Source organism: Aspergillus pseudonomiae, assembly GCF_009193645.1.
Source record: "Aspergillus pseudonomiae strain CBS 119388 unplaced genomic scaffold BDV37scaffold_12, whole genome shotgun sequence".
NCBI lineage: Eukaryota > Fungi > Ascomycota > Eurotiomycetes > Eurotiales > Aspergillaceae > Aspergillus > Aspergillus pseudonomiae.
In genome coordinates, this window is record NW_022476004.1 from 84,929 (window position 1) to 105,533 (window position 20,605).

Genomic DNA, 20,605 nt, shown 5'->3' on the forward strand with positions numbered 1-20,605 from the left:
ATGGCATACATAGCCACGCCTATTCTATCCCATAAGTTCCTCGTGGATAACCACATCTTACTTTGCCTATTCAGAGTTGAGCTTGCCCAGTGTGTTCAAGCTGCCGTACGAATTAGTGGTGGTGATAATCACTTGTATACATCATCAAACTCAAGGATTGGAGATGTCTTTTAGCCCGTCTACCAAAGTCCCACCAGGGGAAGACGATCTAGTGAATGAACCCAGAGCGGGGACTAAGGGGTACTGTGCAGGAGCTGATCTAAACCTATAGCTGGCGGCCTATAGCCACTTCTTCTCATCCGAACCTAAGGGCTTTGGCATGATATCCCAGCCAACCTTAACCCCTTGAATCGAGGCGGAATGGCGCACAGCGGTCATTTCACCAAAACCTGTTGACCTTGTCTCCAGATATTCCGGAGGTACATCGGCTGTGCACGTATAGTCCTGTGACTGAAAACCATCTCTGCCGGGGAACTGTCCAAGCGACCGCAGATATTTCATTACCCCAGCAAGGGAAACACTGACCTCCCATGAACCGCCCTCTGTAGCTTGCTTGTACAGAGCAGCTTGGACACCTGACGCGAGGAAGTAGCCTGCTGCATGGTCCAAGGCTTGGCATGGCATTGGTCGTGCAGGCTCACCCGCACCGTAATGCTCCGCCTCGGATACATTCATACCGGAGCATGTTTGGACCAATGAGTCAAAACCACGCTTGTCTGACCATGGACCGGAAGGCCCATATGCAGAGAGATTGGCGCATATAATCCCGCGATGCGAGAACCGCTGAGCAAGTGCCTCGGGCGAGAGACCGCGGGCAGCCAGACTACCCGGTCGATACCCTTGAACGACGACGTGGGCGTCCTCAAGAAGCCGGGTGAGATCCTCACGGCCCTCCTCTGTCACCAAATCAAGCTGCACTGTTCGTTTCCCGCGACCCAGGTCACGATCCACAACTGGAAGGTCAGGCAGATTTGGACTCGTCACCCAGATAACGTCAGCGCCGTGAGCAGCCAATGTTCTCCCAGATAACGGCGCGGCGATCACCCGGGAGAATTCCAGGACTCGAAGGCCCCGGAGAGATTTGTCGGCGTTAGCTGCACGCATCTCTTGGGGAAGACCAACCGGTGCATCCCCGATCTTCCGAAGAAGAATAGGGAAGTCGGCAATGGCGCGGGCCTGCGGGAGGGCGTCCCATTCGGAGTAGCTGCGAAGAGCAGAGATCACCACATTCGCCTCAAACGCAGCAGATTCTAGGTCCGCTGAGCGCCACGATGCGATTTTGGAAGCAAACTCAGCGCGGGTGACATCCGGTGAGCATCCTACAAGAGCCGTCGCACCGTTGTGATGGTTGGTGAAGGAATCATGCACTCGCACATATCCATCTAAAGATTTGTGCAGTCCACTCAGAGGACCCCATGTGTCGGGTAAAGACTGACCGGAAAACGAGTAAAGCCTCTCCGATTTGAATTCGATCACGGCATGCCGCCGAGGAACTGTTACCACTGGAGTGGATATGGAATTGCGAAGAGCATGAATTTGAGCTGCAAGCAACGCGGAGAGACTGATCGTTGCCTGAGCAAGATCTGCTATCTTAAACGACGAGGGAAGACCTAGCTCATTCCCCTCGACATGAAGAGACCGAAGAGCCTCCTCAGGAAGACCCAAACCACTCCATATGTACTCCACCGTGTCTTTCGCAGTAAAGGCGGTCCGGTCAGTGGCAACCAATTTAGTCGAGTAATTGGCTGAAGCACCACCAAGGGTGTTCTCGAAAGCCATGATGTTCAATTTGGCAGAGGTTCTAGTCAAGTACCTGGATGAATTCAGTACTCGGTTCATTAGAATCGAATCTTGTGAGAATATGCGAGAAAATGTATCTATCGTCAAGTCACGTTGCCTGAGGGGCCAGTCACATGTTTTGTTGATTTTTATTCCTCGTCGTACTTCAACCCATCAAATATATACGATGGTTGTCTTGTCCGGAAGAACGGCACAACCCCATGACTCAATTTCTGCCTGTTCTCACCTCGGCATTGAGTGAGAGTGGCCGAGCGGGGATAGGATTAATATACATTTCGAGGCTCACGCCGATCGGCTAATTTTTGTCACCGCCGAGCACGGTCTCCGATGGTCACTGCTGGTCAGTCGTACATTGAGCAAGAAATTAATTGCATAAAAGACCACATAGGCACAGTCTACAGTTTGGTCACTAAGGCACACGATACTTTATCATTCACCAAACACGGGTACTGTGCTAAATAAATATCTCAGTGGCTTATCAATATGCACACAGAATGAGCCATTTCCAAGTCATCTTGCTGAAACCACGCAACATCTTGTCGCATGACTGGCGGGGAAGCTGTCTGGCTTTCAATGAGTGAAACTCTGTATAGGCACGAACAATGGCGGAGTATCTTAGTTCCGCTTGTCATGTATCAAGCCGACTACTTTCTGTGAGGATCACGATGGATTCAACGGTGAAACACGCCTGATCCTCAAAGACAACGCCACGTTTGATGCGGTCAACATCATCAGTAATTGCTGCAAACAGAGCTGTAAAACCCAGATGCACATATGACCGAAACAGCAAACTTCCTTCTGGTAAAAGCCGGCGCAAAACATACCCGGTTACCGATGAGAAGTCATGCTTCGACGCTTGTACAACTGACGACGCCCCTTTTCTGTCCTTGGAGCCAATATACGCTGGACCGGCCCGTTGTTGTAGTGATGGTGCTTCTCATCGGCGCTAAGATCACCTAGAACATAGGACTAGAGCGAAACGATCACTTGCTGGGGCTGTACCTTGTCAACGGTAAGGCTGAGAAGAGCTCGTATCTTGTGGATGGTTCGACTGTCAATGGTTGATTTATAGAAATAACTGTAAGACGTCCTTCCCATTGTTTTACAGGATCGCTCATGTATGCTCTTGATCTCAGAAATCTTGCCTTTCCACCTGTTTTCCTGGCTTAACACGGTCTTATACCGGCAGCATTCACTTGCGAAGCTCAGGGAAATATACTTAGTTAGCTATCAACGGTCCTTCGTCCTGATATATTGAAGATCGAGCTAATCCCGGTCCGACTCGCTATGGAGGAGACGAAACACATCCCAATTCCAGAGCCCAGAGGCCTGCCTCTGTTGGGGAACATCCTAGATGTTGATTCCGAGGCACCGGAGAAAAGCTTTCAACGGTTGGCGGAAACCTATGGTATATGATATACCCCTTCAAGCACACATTCTACTGCCCTGGCTGCTGTAGCTATATTCTATCGCTTTATACAAAGTATATCTTTTAGCATCGCTAATGATACGCGCTATAAGGCCCAATCTTTCGGCTGCACCTCGCCGGGGCATCAAGAGTGTTCATTAGCACTCACGAGCTCGTTGATGAAGTCTGCGACGAGGAACGATTCACAAAGGTTGTAACCGCTGGATTGAGGGAAATTCGAAACGGCGTTCAAGATGGTCTGTTTACGGCGGATTATCCTGGGGAAGATAACTGGGCGATCGCACATCGCGTTCTGGTTCCGGCTTTTGGGCCGTTGATGATTCGAGCCATGTATGAAGGTGTGTTATTCGCCGCGTCAAACATTACATGCTAATCGGAAGCGTGACAACATATAGACATGTACGATATTGCAAGTCAGCTTGCTCTGAAGTGGGCACGGCAGGGGTCTGCTGCGACTATAATGGCCAATGATGATTTCACTCGTTTGACGCTGGACACTATCGCGCTCTGTTCCATGGGGACTAGGTTCAATTCTTTCTACAGTGAAGACTTGCATCCTTTTATCAAAGCAGTTGCTACGTTACTGCAGGGATCCTCTGATAGGACTTTCCGTCCGACATTTCTTAACAACCTGCCTACGAGGGGAAATAAAAAATACTGGAATGATATAAGTCTTCTACGAACTTTGTCTCAGGAGTTGGTCGATGCACGGAGAAATAACCCAAAAGACAAGAAGGACCTGCTTAATGCTCTCATCCTTGGTCAAGATCTTCAGACTGGCCAACATCTCAGTGACGACTCAATTATCAACAATATGATCACATTTCTTGTCGCGGGTAAGGGCGTTGCACCTATGCGTTGGTTTGTTACCCTTATGACTGACCTTTTGCATAGGTCACGAGACGACATCTGCCACACTGACATTCCTTTTTTATTATCTACTGAAAAATCCGCATGCATACCAGAGAGCACAAGAAGAGGTCGACACGGTAGTCGGTCAACGGAAGATTACAGTAGAGGATTTGTCAAAATTGTCCTACATTGCAGCCTCACTGAGAGAGACACTGCGACTCCAGGCTCCAGTTCCTTTAATCGCCTTTCATCCTCATCCTACTAAGAATCGTGAAGATCCAGTAACTTTAGGGAAGGGCAAATATGCTTTAAACAAGGATGAGCCAGTGGTTCTTATCATGGGAAAGGTACATCGGGATGTGAAAGTCTATGGTGATGACGCAGAGGAGTTCAAGCCAGAGAGAATGTTGGATAAAAACTTTGAAAATCTCCCTAAGAACGCGTGGAAGCCATTTGGAAACGGTATGAGAGGATGCATCGGGCGCCCGTTTGCCTGGCAAGAGATGTTGCTTGTGGTGGCCATGCTGCTGCAGAGTTTCAATTTTGAGATGGAGGATCTCGGCTATGATCTTCGAATCAAGCAGTCATTATCAATCAAACCAGAAGGCTTCCATATGAAGGCAACGCTTCGAAGAGGCCTAGATGCGGCCAAGCTAGCGAGCTTCTTGAACGGCGGTGGCGATCTGTCGTCCAATGCGGCTCGGATACTCAATGGCGAGAAAAAGTCCAATACAGATGTGCGATCTCTTGTGAAGCCTATGCATATATTCTTTGGTAGCAATACTGGTACCTGTGAGGCTCTGGCTCGGAGGCTAGCCAATGACTCTATGGGATACGGTTTTGCGGCCATGGTTGAAAGTCTGAACTCAGCCATAGAGAAAATTCATAGTCACGGTCCTGTCGTCTTCATTACCGCATCCTATGAGGGACAGCCTCCGGATAATGCCGCTCATTTCTTCGAATGGCTGAAGGGGCTAAGGGAAGCCGAGTTGGACGGAGTAAACTACGCTGTATTCGGATGTGGTCATCGTGAGCTACCCTCTGCCTGATGATTATCATTTAGTTGTTCTTGACTGTGTATTTGCTAATGAGCTGAAACTGGCAGATGACTGGTCAGCCACGTTTCTTCGCATTCCCAAAGCTATCAATGATCTTATAGAGAAGCACGGTGGAATCCAGTTATGTGACATGGGTGTGGCTGATGCCGCCAATTCAGATATGTTCTCCGACTTCGATACCTGGAGCGAGTCCATCCTCTGGCCGGCAACCAATTTGAAGTTTGGCCGTGAACCACCAGAGGGAGATGTACACTCCAAGTCTGTCTTCCAGGTCGACGTCACTTCAAGCATGCGAGCTTCCACGTTGGGCCTTCAGTTGCAGGAAGGATACGTGCTCGAAAACAAACTGCTCACAGCACCCGACGTTCCAGCCAAGAGAATGTTGCGATTCACACTACCACCTGATTCGACCTATCAATGTGGCGATTACCTCCTCGTGTTGCCTGTAAACCCAGCCCATCTTGTCCGCCGCGCAATCCGCCGGTTTAAACTATCATGGGACTCTATGCTTACCGTCTGGAAGCCATCGCATGCTCCAGATGGGATCACGAACCTGCCCCTCGAGACGCCCATCTCCGCTTTCGAGCTCTTTTCCACGTACGTGGAGCTATCCCAGCCAGCATCCAAACGAGACTTGATCACCCTCGCAGAGGCAGCTATCACAGATGCAGACACTCAAGCAGAATTACAGTCGCTCACCGCCAGCCCTAATCGCTTCACAGAAGAAATCATCAACAACCGGCTAAGCCCCCTCGACATTCTCACACGCTACCCCTCCATCAACCTACCACTGAGCACTTTTCTCGCCCTGCTACCCCCCATGCGAGTCCGCCAATACTCGATCTCATCATCCCCCTTAGCCAACCCAGCAGAATGCTCCATCACATTCTCAGTGCTCAACTCACCCCACGTATCAAGGGAAAACAGACGAGTCGTAGGTGTAGCATCGACCTACCTCTCCTCACTCCAACCAGGAGACCGCGCCCAGATCTCCATCCGCGCCTCAAACAACAGCGGCTTCAAGCCCCCATTGGAAGAGAAAACCCCGATGATTATGGCATGCGCAGGAAGCGGTCTAGCCCCTTTCCGCGGTTTCATCATGGATCGCGTGGAACGGATCTGCAGCGAACTACTTGCCGACCATGACCATCCTAGCACAGGAAAGCCAGCGAGAGCTATGCTATACATCGGCTGTCGCACAAAGGGCAAGGATGATATCCACGCGAGCGAGCTAGATGAATGGAGTCGGCAGGGGGCTGTGGACGTCCGATGGGCGTATAGTCGCCCGACTAACGGGTCACCGGGCCGGCATGTCCAGGATCTGATGTTTGAGGATTGGAACGAGCTACTTGAGTTAATTGGACAGGGAGCACGGGTCTATGTGTGTGGCGGGATGGATGTCGGCCAAGGAATTCGCCAGATATTCAAAGATATGTTCATCGAGAGATGGCTGGAGAATGGGCACGGTGGGGATGAGGAGATGGCTGCTGAGGAATTCTTGGATGGGCTGAAGACCGAGGAGAGGTATGCGACGGATGTGTTTACGTAGTTCGTTACTGCCCTGGGGTAGTAATCTTACTATTTAGAGGACGATCAAATTGACATAAAATGGGTGTTGGACATCTAGTTGGACTAATAGAAGTTGTTTCTGGGTATTCGATTTGAGGTTCAAGCGCCCTTGTTCTGCGTATATTGCTATTACCCTCCACAGTGCATTTTGTCGAGGACACCTTATTCTCTCTTCTCGTAGTCCACAAGCGCATTGACTATACCTCTAGAAATCAGAGATTATATCAGCCCATGCAACATATATACCCTACAATCTACACACAAGAAACAGAACCACAAAATCCACCAGCCACGTCTTCATTCCAACAACTAACTACATACAATACACAAACCCACCCCAAACACTCACTGACCCCACAAAGCCCCCAATCCCTTCACACCAAACTCAACCCCCCCAATATCCATTATCCACACACACACACACACACACACACACACACACACATGGCTCTCAAAAGAGAATCACCTAAGCAAAGAAAGGGAACGGCGCTCCTCCAGTAGGCTTAGGGGGAAAGCCAGACGACGGAGTAGGACGAGGACCGCTTCCAGATGGCTGAGGGAAGCCAGAGGGCTGGGTTCCAGTCGGCTTCGGGCCGTGACCCTCGCCATGGTGACCGCCGTGGTGACCACCGTGATGACCGCCGGGGAAACCACTGGGGAAACCACTGGGGAATCCGCCGGAAGGAGCGGGTCCGCTGGGGGTAGGGAAGTCGGGCTCGTCGTTGTTGTCGTCGTCGCTTTCGTCGGTGTCCTGGGATTGTTGCTTCTGGAATCCGCCGAAGGAGGAGTCACCGAAGGGAGAGTCGCTGGAAGGTGTTCCCGATGGAATGGGGAAACCGGATGGAATGCCGGAAGGAATTGGGAAGCCGGAGGGAATGCCAGATGGCACAGGGAAGCCGCTGGGGTCGGGGAATTGGAAGCCCTCGTCCCGCTTGTCGAACGACTGTTCGGGGAATCCTGCTCCGCTGGAGGGAGTAGGGAAGTCGGGCAGTCCGCTGGGAGCAGGGAAATCAGGCAGTCCGCTGGGAACAGGGAAGCCAGCTCCACCAGAAGGCACAGGGAAGCCACTAGGCCCAGGGAAACCAGCGCCACCGGAGGGGATGGGGAAGCCAGAGGGGAAAGTTCCGCTAGGTTCAGGGAAGTTACCCTCGCCGCCCTCCTGGGGCTGGCCCTCGGACGGATAGCCGGACGGGATGGGGAAGCCGGATGGCAGGTTAGGGAGAGACTGACGGTCGCCGCCCTCGATGTGCTTGGGCAAGGCAAGGGCACAGCCCACGAGGCCAAGAGCAGCGGCGTTGGAGAACTTCATTTTGGATAGTGGTTAAGGAAGGAAAGTAATTAAAGTATAAGATATGGTTTCAAAGGAGTGCGTTTAAGGAATGCCAGATTCACTTAACGAAAGCTGATGAGGTTGATCCTGAGAAAGAGGTTAAGATCCATCGGGGAGTGGAAGGCCTTTATAATTTCGACAACCAGGGGGCATCAGAATGCCGATAGCTTGAACCAGCTGATGAAGAGCGGTTAGCCAGGAGCACCTCATCAAAGTTAGAGGTAGATCCCAAGCTCGGACTGCAGGGGTTCGCTTTCAGGCACGCCAAACCTAATATTGAGAAGTGGAACAGCGTGGAACCATATCGGAATCAGGTTGAGTCCTGTGTATCATTCCCCAAATGGGACTTCTTCTCCACGGGCTAGGGGCGTTCGGGTAAATTGCCTGCAGCCCTAAGTGTAGTCGGACGGCAATGGTCGTCTTGTGAAGGTTGCCAGTATTCTAGTCGAGGTTGGAATAAGATCAATGAATACTTCCACAGGGTCAAATTTGAGTATACCCTGCGTATACCCTGAGTGTACCCTGAAAACAAGGGTCTGTATACGCGGCAATGATGAAATCGCACACCATCCTGCCCAAATCGACACCTAATTCTCCGGCTCATGACGTGCTTTGGAGCCATCCGGAAGCATTGGGAGACACACCATTACACTGGGCCAGCCAACTCTAAGCTCACAGCGTTTCCTCTCATGGTCTTGGAGACGGAGATCGTTGTGTCTATGCAGAGCAGACCCACCGAGAGGCAATTGACCGCCAATCACATTGACAGCCCAATGGACTGCTGCTTAGATCGACATTTTAATCCACTACAAGGCGTATCGAGTCAGAAAATAATCCCTATTGGTGCAACCGACCTAAACTTCAGACGACCTCTGTTTGAGCCCCTGGAAAGGGGTGTGGGACAGCACAAGCGCCAGAATATCCGAGGCCATCTTCGTCGAGTCCACGTCAGACCATGTGGTGCGAAGTCGGCACTGGGGAATTCTTGGCACGAGTAACCGAAGTTAATCCCAACTAAGAGTACGTAGTCCCGACGATCAACGGCTCCGTCTTGAAGCAGCCACTGGTCCAATGTGGCTGATGACCCGATGGTATGTCCTGGCCAGAGCATGGAAGAAAACCGACATGGCGGTTCTGAAACGGGCTGTTCAGGCCTAGAAACAACGGGGACTGTTTCCCACAACCGTTATTGGAGGGTGAAGGCGCGCATGGAGTCGGGAATTCCGAGTGATGGAATAAGAAGGCGTTGGGAGTCGGAAGTAGATTGAATTGACTACACACGGGAAATGTAGAAAAAGCACGCACGGACGGCTGCCTGAGCCTTGAGGCCGGAGCCGGGCCCTGACTCCATCCCCTGGTATGATATGTCGCTTCTAATGCCGGTACCGAGCTTAAGTAGTGGCCTTAATTCGGCACATAGAGCCTTGTGGATCTTTGGGTAACCGGTTCATTGCCTATGAACTCATTCCGTTCTCGCAAGGATGTCCTATTCAGACAGACGGTCCTCCTCTTAAGTCCCTAAGTATTGCCCCTGTGCTATTGAAAATATACCCTCTGCTCTATAGTGTGTTTCTGGATCTTTACGAGAAAAAGACGTGATCGAGTAGTAGACCATTTCGCTGATTATGCTGCACAGAACGTCTCGTCCACCGTAAGCGCCATCACATCCGCACAATCGAGTATAAAGGCAAAGTCGTCGTCAGCTATCAAGTCCCCACTACTAGCCCAACAATGAAACAATCGAACTGAAGCGACCTCCCGCCACTCTTAGACAAAATGTCCAGTATTCATATCAACGCTAACTTTAGCATAAACACTATGCTAACTCCTTATCTGATCCGCTCAAGCCCCGCCAAGCCTCTGGAATCTCGTTCCAAATGGCAAGGACCAACAAGCAAGGTAATGGGTTAGTCCAATTCTGGACTTAAGGTCTGGACTATTGGAACCAAATGACGGACCAATGCTGAAGTAGTGGCCGTTTCGGATTTATTGCAGAGAAGAGTAAGGATCATCGAAGGGCGATGATCGTATAGGTGGAAAGCTGAAGTTTAAGGCGTTTGGCACGGATTTAGATTTATGCACGGAGGAACAGGTACCCTCCCTCTGTCATATCGCTAATTTTGTCTGGCACGCCGGTTCTCTCTGACGGCAGTTAGCTGCTTGCTAGCTTGTGTGGAGTCAAATAGCGAAGAAGCATATGCAAGGTAGAGTTTTGAGTCATAAAGTAGGGGTGAATACCGGGACATCGAATCAACCATCTCTTCCCGGGAATATATCGGCACTTCTCGAGGCGAGGTGAGTTACATAAGTGAATCTCGTCGTTTTCTCCGAAAAGAGTATGGCTGCGAGCGAGACAGGCAGGCAAAGGCCAAAGACTGGGCTGAAGGCTAGCCAACTAGTGCAGAATAGAAATTAGAATTGCAGATCAATCGACCCAATAAGGCTTTGGTTTGATATCATCTTCATAACAGACTTCAGAGTAGCATCAGGTTCTGCAAATTGACCAAGCAACAATCCTATCAGGTAGTCAATTGTGCACTTGATTTATTAGACAGGGCGTGTGAAAAACTAAAGATACAATTGCACACCTAGCTGCAGCGCCATTGTGTTAGATGGCCTTCAACTAGTCACTTTCCTCCGCTTCACTGTAAAAGCTCGGGCCAGCAATTCCACCCGGAGCGTAACTGAATCCGAGATAGATTGTCATTACGCGGCTTAGGGAACACACCGCAAGTACTGGATTGTTTTCAGCATTTCACCTTTTTTCATAATGATCGTGTCACTTATTGCGATGTCCGTATCACAGACGGAGATTAACACAAGTAACTCGCGAATGAAACAACCACTGTCAGCCTCTGTCTTGGAGACCTTCATCTTTGCGCTGCATTCATTGGAGCACATTTAAATTGAGCCATTGTGAAGCCACTAGCAGCTGGACATTCCAAAGAGTAGCCGGATTCGTAGCACCTTGTTTTCTAATTTCGTATTTCCCAGAGATATTATGTGGACATCCACCCTTCTGGGTTCAAATGAAGATCAGCTTTCTCATGAACGTAGAGGTCGCGTCAATATAAGTTGTGATGGTGATTTCGCCTCAGACGCCCTCAATAAGCCAGCGATCGAAAAGTGTAACAGCAGACACGCTGGTAGAGGTCACTTCCCGGGTCTCTGTGTAGCATGGATAGTCCTGTGTTAGCGCCTGGCGAATGTACTAGTCAGCGGAATAGTTGATTTCCTTTGGCGTCTGCGAAGGTTGTACACAGTCAACCTATTTGATAAAGCAAATTAACAGGTCTAATCTCAATGACTAATCCTCGATGGTCTAACGGTCATGATTTCCGCTTGTCATCTCTTACGAGAACAAGCGCGGGAGACCTGGGTTCGACTCCCAGTCGGGGAGATTTTTTTTCACTTTTAACATCTTGATCTCTGTTGTTTTTGTTGCCAGCAACCGTTTCTCTCGTTCTGCACCGTGAAGAGCTCCATAGATTTGAATAGTGTGACCTTCTTCTCTTTAGTGACTACATCTGTGAATGAAAGATGGATAAACTCTACGTTGAGATCCGCGACTGAGATCTGTTGTCTGCAGATTCAAATTAATATATACTATGGACATCGTTGAAACCATGGCGTATCATCATTTCATCTATCGAGGTATCTAACCCTTTCAGATTTAATTAAACTTTTATAGGTGCAGAGTGAAACTTGCATGTTTAGAACCGCAAGTCCCAGCCAATCTGAGGTCCAATCGTGGGCAATCCATCAGCCACGCTCTGCACGTCCTTATCTCCGCGACCACTCAAACACAAGACAATGTCCTTGCCAGGTCCCAGCTTCTTGGCTGTCTGAATGGCACCCCACACGGCGTGAGACGTCTCCAACGCGGGAATGATGCCTTCCAACTGGCTCAGCAGACGGAAGCCCTCGAAGGCCTGGGCATCAGTGGCAGACAGGAATGTCGCCCGCCCACTTTCCTTCCAGTTAGCCAGTTCCGGTCCAACTCCGGGGTAATCCAGCCCAGCAGAGATGGAATGAGTGTCGGAGATCTGGCCGTGCTCGTCCTGCAGGATATATGTGCGAACGCCATGCAGAACACCGACGGAACCACCGGTTAACGTAGCGGAGTGTCGGTCCGTGTCGAGCCCGTCTCCGGCGGCTTCTACACCAACTAGCTGGACCGAGAGATCTTTGGAGAAGGGGTAGAACATGCCAACGGAGTTGGATCCTCCACCAACACAGGCAACAACGGCATCCGGCGACTTGCCCAGCTCTTGCATCTGAGCCTTGGTTTCATCACCGATCACACTCTGGAAGGTCCTGACCATCGTAGGGAACGGATGGGGCCCAATGGCAGATCCGATAATATAGTGGGTGGTATCCAGGCGGACAATCCATGCGCGGAAGGCTTCATTCACGGCATCACGGAGGGTGCGCGATCCCGATTCAACGGGGATTACGGTGGCGCCCAGCAAGCGGATGCGGAACACATTCAAGGCCTGTCGACGGACATCCTCCGCACCCATGTAAATGGTACACTTCATGCCGAATTTAGCACACACGGTGGCGGTCGCGACACCATGTTGACCGGCGCCCGTTTCAGCGATAATCTCGGTCTTACCCAACCGACGAGCGATCAGGATCTGACCCAGGGCATTGTTGATCTTGTGCGATCCAGTATGGTTGAGGTCCTCCCGCTTCAGCCAGATGTTTGCACCGCCGACATGCTCGGTCAAGCGTGTCGCCTGGTGAAGGCTCGAGGGACGGCCCATGTAAGGATAGTACGACCGATATTCCTCCCAGAAGGTCGGGTCATCGAGAGCTGCCTGGAAGCCGGCCTCGAGTTCGGCGAGACACGTTGTGAGGGCCTCGGGGGCGTATTGACCGCCGAAAGTACCGAAGCGTCCTGGTCCATCAGTCACCGCTGCCGCTGCGTCATCGGTCGGGGCGACCGCTTTCGTTTCGGTTGTCTGGGGGATTGTACTCGTCGATGCGTCCAGAGTGACCTTCCTCTGAGTGATCTTCAAGCAGTAGTCCTCGACTGCCTGAGCGGCCTGTCCGGCCGGGGCGTCCGCCAGGATGTTAATCACCTGACTACCAATGACAGCACCGTCGGCGATGGAAGTCACGCCCAGGAAGTGCTCGCGCGTGCTGATTCCAAATCCAACTGCCACGGGGACATTACCGGACAGCCCCTTGACGCGCTGAATGAGGGCGGGAAGCTCTGTGTTGAGGGTGCCCGTGGCGCCCGTGACGCCCATGCGGGAGACGAGATAAATGAAAGAGTCGGCCATGCTGCAGAGCGCCTTCATGCGCTGCTCGGTAGTTGAAGGCGCGATCAACGGGACGTAAGAGAGTCTGTCAATGGAGTCAGTAAGCATGTCACGTAAAATCTCCATATTCAAGAGGGTAGTGCCACCCACCCCATCTTGGTACAGCCATTGCGGAAGCGAATCGCGTCTTCCGGCGGCAAGTCCACAATAATAAAGCCGTTGACGCCGGCATCCTTGCAATCCGCCAGGATTTGGGACTCCCCGTAGCGTAGAAGGGGGTTGTAGTAACCCATGAAGAGAACGGGGGTTTTGAGTCCTTTCCGGCGGGCCTCCCGCACCATCTCCAACATGGAGGTAATGGTAACCCCATTTTTGAGGGCCTTCAGGTTCGACTTCTGAATGGTGGGACCGTCCGCAATAGGGTCGGTGAATGGGAGACCCAGTTCAATAATATCTACGGCCTTTATCAGGATCGTTGATTGACAGGATGGAGCTAAAATGACTCACCGGCTCCTCCGGCCTGCATGCCCAGCATGATGTCCGGGGTTTCCTCCGCCGTGGGGAATCCGGCCGTCACATAGGTGACCAGCGCCGGACGGCCTTCTTGTTGGCATTGGGCAAAGGTTTGTTTGAGATGGTCCATGGTGGAGTGATTGTCTGGTGGTGATAAAAATTGGAGAGGGGCTACTTTTTATGGGGACCAAATTTACTAGGGTCTCCGATGAGTCAACACCGACGCATCCACAATGGGGTTCAAGCTGGCGGAACGATCCGTAAATTGGTCCCGCTGCGATATCGGTCTGACACTTTTCCTAAGAGTGTCATCTAGTCAGGTACTAGTTGAAGGGTAAGTATTTATACTAACCACGATCACCATTCTATCCACAAAGTAACCTTACTCGTCGTGATCTTGGAAAGCCCTAGCCTTTTTCTTTTAATACATGCTCTCGCCCCTCTTGTTCAGCCCCGCTAACTGACAGACAAGCATTGGGAACTCCATTCCTGTATCAAATACAAGTAATTTATTCGATCATTATCAATGACCGACAATAAGAACCCAGTGTATTCCATTCCTGCGAGATATCCAGATGGGTTGTAATCAAGGACACTTTTCAATACGACAGTACCGTAAGACGGCAGTCCAAACTAGCTTCACCTGGTAAAAACAGCTGCAGTGCCACCAACCATGGAACAACAATACCGTATTATATCACTTCTACCAACAACTCGAAGTCACCGACACCATCCGAACATACTACAGTAGACACAAAAAACTAATGGCGCAATGCGACGCCTCATCAAACACCTAATCCAGCGCATCTGGAGAAGACCCGCCACACTCGCTTTCTTCTTCACCACGGTCTTCCTCGTCGCGCCCCTGTTCCTCTACCATCTCCTGGCCTACCCCCTCGCCAACGACCCCCGTCTCGTCCCCAGCGTATTCCGCACGGCCAAGAACATCCTCCTGGTCACCGCGCATCCAGACGACGAGACCCTCTTCTTCAGCCCGAGTATTCTCTATCACAGCGACGATGCGACCGTAACGCGGGCTATATTGGTGCTTTCATCTGGTTCGTCTTCATCCCCCCCCCACCGTTCTCATACTAACAAAACTCGTATCTCTCCACCCGGACACACATCACCCTCTAACAAGAAAACAAATACACCTAGGCAACTATGACGGCATCGGCAACACCCGCCACAGCGAGCTGCAGCACAGCTGTGCCGAACTCGGGATTACGCCCGAGCGATGCCTGAACCTAGATCACTACGAGCTCCAGGATAATCCCCGGAAATGGTGGCGGGAGGATCTCATCGAGGAGCTTGTGGGGCAGTACGTCCAGAAATGGAACATTGATTTGGTGGGTCTCTTTTCCACATCCAAAGCGTTATAATGGGTTTAACTTAAAACGTATGTATATTCAATAGATCATCACGTTCGATAGCGGGGGTGTATCTGGACATGTTAATCATCGCGCGGTTAGTGCGGGTGTTAGGTTTGTTCTTCTCCTTCTTCTTTCTCTTCTTCTTTTATCCACTTCTGCTTTGGTAGTTGTGAAATAATACGATATCATATTTTTTGATATTGCAAGGGAAAGTATGATCGAACCAACTAACACTGCCCTAGCAAATATATATCCAAAAACACACAGAGTCCACCGGCGTATACACTGCAGACCAGATTCCTGCTGCGGAAGTACGCCGGTCTAGCGGATTTGATTCCGACGTCCATGTCCTTCTCAGGCCGCATTCTGCGGGCGCTTGTATCTGCGCCACCGGAGTATGATGGGGTCAAAGTCAACAATGAGAAGAGCCATACGATGCAGGATCCCTACGGGGATAGGGCGCTGTTGGTGAGTGACTGGCGGAGGTATTTCCAGGCGCGGAGGGCGTTTAGTCAACACGGGAGTCAGTATTCGTTTGATCGGGTGTTTTACCTATTGATCAGTCGGTATATGTGGGTGAATGATTTGAGGAGGGTGGTCTGAATGAGTAGAATAGGAAATGGGATGGGGTATAGGATACTAGCATTCTTAGGGTTGAGTGGAGTATAACTGTATGAGTGTGCTATGCGGATTACCAAAGTTCATATGTGGATACTGTATGTACATCACTCGTTGCTCATAGTAGACACAGTATTCGTGACAATAGAATAAGAATGAACAGAAAAACCCAAAAACATACATATACTCAGACGACCTTTTCAGAAACCTTAGATGGCGACGTTGGCGTCTCCATTCTCACAGAACGTCGTCGGGCCGCTAGAGACAACGAAACCATGACACACCCGCCCACTACTACCGCAGAAAGAACACAATATAGAACTCGTCCTCCAAACTCCTCAACCATCCGAACGAACAGCGCATCATTCGCATGCCAAGATGACGTCCCGAGATGTCGGAAGAGCGGGGTATCCACGAACCCATTCAGCATATGCAAATTCGGATTATCGGAAGGACCGGACAAGACACGGAGCGACGTTCGATTTGGCTGGGTAGTATAAATCGTCCTACACAGAGCACCACTTAGCATAACACAGATTCATAGCCCAGATAGACAGAAAAAGAGAACTCACGACGCATAATGACACCCAGTACTAAACATAACCGTCACATACGGAAACAGGAACCACCGACGATTGAACCGAGGTAAGTTATCAATCAAATCGCGGACAAAAGAGTTCTTCGGAGTGGAAAGAAGCATGCCGATGGAAAAGCCGGCGGGATAGGCGGCGGGCGCAACGAAGTTGAACCTGCGCAGTGGCTCGAGCGATCGCTTGCAGACGAGATCAAGGTCTAAGATTGCACCTATGATGGCAATGCGTGTGGCGCGCAAAGGTCAGTCCCGTTCACAATGTCCACTGAAGGGGCCATGTTATGGCTGGGAAGGGCACGCACACCTCCGTGTATGTACAGGATCATATAGCGCAGTGCATCCACCTTCTGGACGAGGTATGGGTAGCTGTTCCAGGTATCCTGGAGCTCGGGGAAGTGTTCGCGCACGAATTGATTGGCGGTTGTGTCGTCCCAGGTGTGTGTCTTCCAGCCGGGATGTATCCTCAGACACTCTTCCCTGGCGGCCAGCCATTCTGGTCGGAGGGCTGTGTCGCCGAGGTGGACATGGTGGAGAGTCGCGGGAACGGGAGATGGATGAGGGGGCGCTGAGGGAGGTTGTTCGCCATCGTAGGCGCGAAAAGTGACATCGAAGGCGTCGCGGTCATGTGAGATGATGGAGTCGGCTGCGGACTTTTGCCAGATGAAAGGCATCCGGAGGAGCAGACGAAGCTGGACGGCCAATGGCGACGTGAGGAATAGCAGGAGCGACGCTAGAAGGAAGAGCACAAGCAGACGAACTCGCGAAAAACCCATGGCTGACACTATCTGTCTACAGTGGAAGACTAGACTGTTTAACAATGAAGGCCAATTTAGCAGTAACAACTGTCAGTCAGGAGCAATGACGGGGAGCGGAGAGAAAGAAAAGTGGAAGGATGTGGTTGGCATGTAGAACTGGACATTGTTGCACAGCGACAAAGGAGAAGTTAGCATCTGGACGTAGGGGCATTCGCGCTTGCTGAACGGTGTCAGCATTCGTAGATTGGCTGGCAGTATAGAGAAAGGAAGCAACGTTCCTACTCCCGGATCCCACCATCCCTAGTGTAACCGCCATCGAAGCGCGACCCTTCGTCCACTAAGCTCAAGCTAAGCTCTGAGACAGCATGGACCTTGCTCCCTCACTATGGCCAAGACTCGTGTTCCCAGTGAATTTTCTTTGATTTTTGTTCCTTCGTGGAAACATGCGTTGATTTGTGGAAACAAGGGTTAGTCCATGGTAGACGTAGGGTTTGCTCATTCCCCTAATTCGACTATGTACGACGTGACTACGACTAAGTCCAGGATTATTCCTTGTCTCGGTAGTACGAAGGAGGCTATTTTCCGAGACTACGAGGTACATCGTCGTACGATAGTCAGCTTCATTTACTGGCCATCAGGGACAATACCCGCTTTGGTTTGAGACAGTACTGACTTGTCGTAAGGAAGTGAATCATCATACCAGCCATATGGCTCACAAAAATTGAAATAATCTCCAAGTAAAGTGAATAAACCCGAATGTATTTCTCAGGGAATTAAGCATGAAAACTAAAAATTAGGTACTCGGAGTCCATCCCGAGGTACGCTATACTGGATATGGGAAAGGCCAAACCAACATTCGAAGCTTAACCAGGAACCATACTCGAAATGCACTAGTTCCCCGGTGCTGATAATTTTTCTCAGCAATTGACCAATCACCACTTGGCTGGCAGTCTTGAAAGCTACGCTAAACTTTTTCAGGTATGAAACAGCAAAACTCTGCATGAGCGGTGCCTCAGGAACACAATTAAGAGTATAGGAGTGTTCGGCGATTGTATATCGCGTCAGAAGACTGCGTCGTTTTGGTCGATATATCATGAAGGATACTATGCTTGCTGCTTGAAAGTCATGAAAAACTTTGTAACTATCACATGCCTATATATTCAGGTCAATTGGCCAACTACGAATCATTATCGTCTCAGTCTTGATCTTGCTCGGTGAATGGTCCTTGTTGATGCCATCGGGCTCGGTGTTTGCATCACGATAGCCAAGGAGCAAAGGCCGAACACCGACCAGATAAAAACCCACCACCAGTCGGTATCTCCACTGTAAGATAGCAAATCCCCAAAATGTCGCCGAATAAAAGTGTCGCGGTCATCGGTACTGGCCCTGCTGGTGCCATTGCAGTCGATGCGCTAGTGCAGGAGAAATGCTTCGACGTTGTGCGCGTGTTTGAACGGCAAGAAAAGGCTGGCGGATGCTGGTAGGCAAAGATCTGGAAACATTGACGGTAGGACCGATGTAATTAACGGCCAATAGGGTGTCAAGAGAGAATGAGAAACCGGTCCCTCTGGACATCGACAATCTTTCTGCGAGGACTGCAGATAGGCCGGTTTCAATCCCCGCCAATCTGCCCCGATATGTTCCCACAGTGTCTCAGCACCGCTACTTTGACTCTCATGTCTACCCCACTCTGCACGCCAATGTGGCTGCCTCGGTCATGGAGTACTCGCAGGAGCAGATTCCGGATATCCTTTCCGACTGGTCTGTTAAGATCCACGGCCCCGACACGCCGTTCCGTCACCACACGGTGATAAGGCAGTACATCGAGGATCTCTTGAACCGAAACGGATATCAAGACCTCGTGGAGTACAACACGACTGTTGAGCGGGCAGAAAAGGACCCCCAAACCGGTAAATGGACTCTAACTCTGCGACGCGCCGGCGAGCCGAATGGCTTGGATTACTGGTGGACGGAAACCTTCGACGCTCTGGTGGTTGCCTCCGGACACTATGCGGTGCCATATGTCCCTGCCATCAAAGGATTGAAGGAATTCGCAGAGAAGTACCCCGGCAGTGTCGAGCACACAAAACAGTACCGAGGACCTGAAAAGTACAAGGGCAAGGTAAGATGCTTATTACCTGCAGTTATATGCATAGTGACCCACTTTCCTTGACCACATGGATGGCTAACAGGTCAACAGCGGGTAATTACCGTCGGAGCCTCCGTCTCCGCTGCAGACACCGCTGTGAGTCTGGTAAACCATGCAAAGGGCCCCATTATTGCCGTTGTGCGCGGAAAGTACAACACCTACTTTGGCGACGAGGCGTTCAAGCACCCTCAAATTGAGCGCCGCCCGCCTATTTCGCATATAACCACCGAAGACGGGGAGCGGACGGTGCACTTCGAGGACGGGACGTCAGTAGCAGACGTCGACCACGTCATCTTTGGTACCGGCTTCACCTGGACGCTGCCATTCTTACCTGATATCCCGATCCGAAACAACCGTGTACCGGATCTCTATCTGCACGTGTTCCACCAGCGGGATCCCTCCCTGGTGTTCTTAGGAGCGGTATGTCTCCTCGATGTGTCTACTACACAAAAAACAATAACTCACTGGAGTAGGTTGGCGCCGGTTTGACTTTCAAGGTCTTCGAATGGCAAGCCGTGGCCGCCGCGCGCGTTCTGGCCGGAAAGGCACATCTGCCATCTCTGGAAGAACAGCGGAGGTGGGAACAGGATCGCATCGCAAAGAAGGGCGACGGTCCGGGATTCTTGATGATAAATCCCGACTTTGAGACGTATTTCGAACAACTTCGACAGCTCGCAGGCGAGCCAGCCGAGGGAGAGCCAGGACGGATACTGCCGCCGTTCGAGCAGCAGTGGGTGGATGATTTTAATGCTGGACATGAACGGCGGATCCGCATGTGGAAGAAGGCCAATGAGGCTGGGCGAGCGAGCAAGTTATAGAGATAGATTACATAAACATGAGCATAGATATGTATATATATGAACTGAATATATTCCATTGATCTGAATTATTCCATCTGTCGGTTAGTTGGATATGTTCAATGATAGTATACTACCCGCTCTCGAGTCCCCCTTTTTAAGGGAGACACTTAGAGCATTCCTTAGTGAGGGTTTTGTATGACAGTCTGTCATACGGTCAGCGCCCAGAGATGTTAAGAGCGCAGGCCAGGACCTAGAAGCGAAGAGAGATGCTGTTTGGCTCGACGCCAGGGTCTATAGTGGCGCTCTCAACAAAACACTTCTCCGGCTAACAAGTGAGGTCCTATCCTTAACAGTGGCAAGCATCCATGAATCGGATAAGTGCTTATTGCTACGCCATAATAGAATACGATACGTCGTCGCGCAAGACGTCTATTAGCTCTGGATAAAGAGGTAGAAGGAGGCGGACAAGACGGCTTGCTTGGGCGCGGAAGCAGAGC

The 20,605-nt window shown here is 50.8% G+C and overlaps 7 protein-coding genes and 1 non-coding gene across 8 annotated transcripts; 4 read left to right on the forward strand and 4 right to left on the reverse strand.

Annotated features, from left to right (window-relative positions):
• Window positions 1–227: 227 nt before the first annotated feature.
• On the reverse strand, window positions 228–1,952 carry BDV37DRAFT_28568 (CAIB/BAIF family enzyme). Its single transcript, XM_032087779.1, has one exon. The coding sequence runs from the start codon at window positions 1,837–1,839 to the stop codon at window positions 280–282; it is 1,560 nt and encodes a 519-aa protein (XP_031944492.1). The 5' UTR covers window positions 1,840–1,952; the 3' UTR covers window positions 228–279.
• Window positions 1,953–2,947: 995 nt separating this feature from the next.
• BDV37DRAFT_28570 (bifunctional cytochrome P450/NADPH--P450 reductase) lies at window positions 2,948–6,772 on the forward strand. The gene is made up of 5 exons (XM_032087783.1): window positions 2,948–3,208; window positions 3,322–3,567; window positions 3,625–4,065; window positions 4,124–5,110; window positions 5,187–6,772. Exons 1-5 carry the CDS (start codon window positions 3,088–3,090, stop codon window positions 6,686–6,688), a joined length of 3,297 nt encoding a protein of 1,098 aa, XP_031944493.1. The 5' UTR covers window positions 2,948–3,087; the 3' UTR covers window positions 6,689–6,772.
• Window positions 6,773–7,174: 402 nt separating this feature from the next.
• Window positions 7,175–8,017, reverse strand: BDV37DRAFT_280086 (extracellular proline-rich protein; the record flags this gene model as incomplete). Its single annotated transcript, XM_032086482.1, has 1 exon — window positions 7,175–8,017. One exon carries the CDS (start codon window positions 8,015–8,017, stop codon window positions 7,175–7,177), a length of 843 nt encoding a protein of 280 aa, XP_031944494.1.
• Window positions 8,018–11,349: 3,332 nt separating this feature from the next.
• BDV37DRAFT_t54 lies at window positions 11,350–11,438 on the forward strand. Its single transcript has one exon. It is a non-coding gene; the product is annotated as a tRNA-Asp (tRNA).
• Window positions 11,439–11,478: 40 nt separating this feature from the next.
• On the reverse strand, window positions 11,479–14,026 carry BDV37DRAFT_241160 (tryptophan synthase beta subunit-like PLP-dependent enzyme). The gene is made up of 3 exons (XM_032081149.1): window positions 13,816–14,026; window positions 13,459–13,762; window positions 11,479–13,393 (listed from the first exon to the last, which is right to left on the reverse strand). The coding sequence occupies exons 1-3, from the start codon at window positions 13,949–13,951 to the stop codon at window positions 11,752–11,754; spliced, it is 2,082 nt and encodes a 693-aa protein (XP_031944495.1). The 5' UTR covers window positions 13,952–14,026; the 3' UTR covers window positions 11,479–11,751.
• Window positions 14,027–14,220: 194 nt separating this feature from the next.
• BDV37DRAFT_241163 (PIG-L family deacetylase) lies at window positions 14,221–15,930 on the forward strand. Its single transcript, XM_032081150.1, has 4 exons — window positions 14,221–14,879; window positions 14,980–15,170; window positions 15,238–15,305; window positions 15,437–15,930. Exons 1-4 carry the CDS (start codon window positions 14,594–14,596, stop codon window positions 15,795–15,797), a joined length of 906 nt encoding a protein of 301 aa, XP_031944496.1. The 5' UTR covers window positions 14,221–14,593; the 3' UTR covers window positions 15,798–15,930.
• Window positions 15,931–15,999: 69 nt separating this feature from the next.
• Window positions 16,000–17,177, reverse strand: BDV37DRAFT_280089 (glycosyltransferase family 32 protein; the record flags this gene model as incomplete). Its single annotated transcript, XM_032086483.1, has 3 exons — window positions 16,000–16,318; window positions 16,385–16,616; window positions 16,709–17,177. 3 exons carry the CDS (start codon window positions 17,175–17,177, stop codon window positions 16,000–16,002), a joined length of 1,020 nt encoding a protein of 339 aa, XP_031944497.1.
• Window positions 17,178–18,505: 1,328 nt separating this feature from the next.
• Window positions 18,506–20,126, forward strand: BDV37DRAFT_290998 (uncharacterized protein; the record flags this gene model as incomplete). Its single annotated transcript, XM_032088845.1, has 4 exons — window positions 18,506–18,639; window positions 18,696–19,281; window positions 19,360–19,728; window positions 19,782–20,126. 4 exons carry the CDS (start codon window positions 18,506–18,508, stop codon window positions 20,124–20,126), a joined length of 1,434 nt encoding a protein of 477 aa, XP_031944498.1.
• Between the last annotated feature and the right edge of the window lie 479 nt (window positions 20,127–20,605).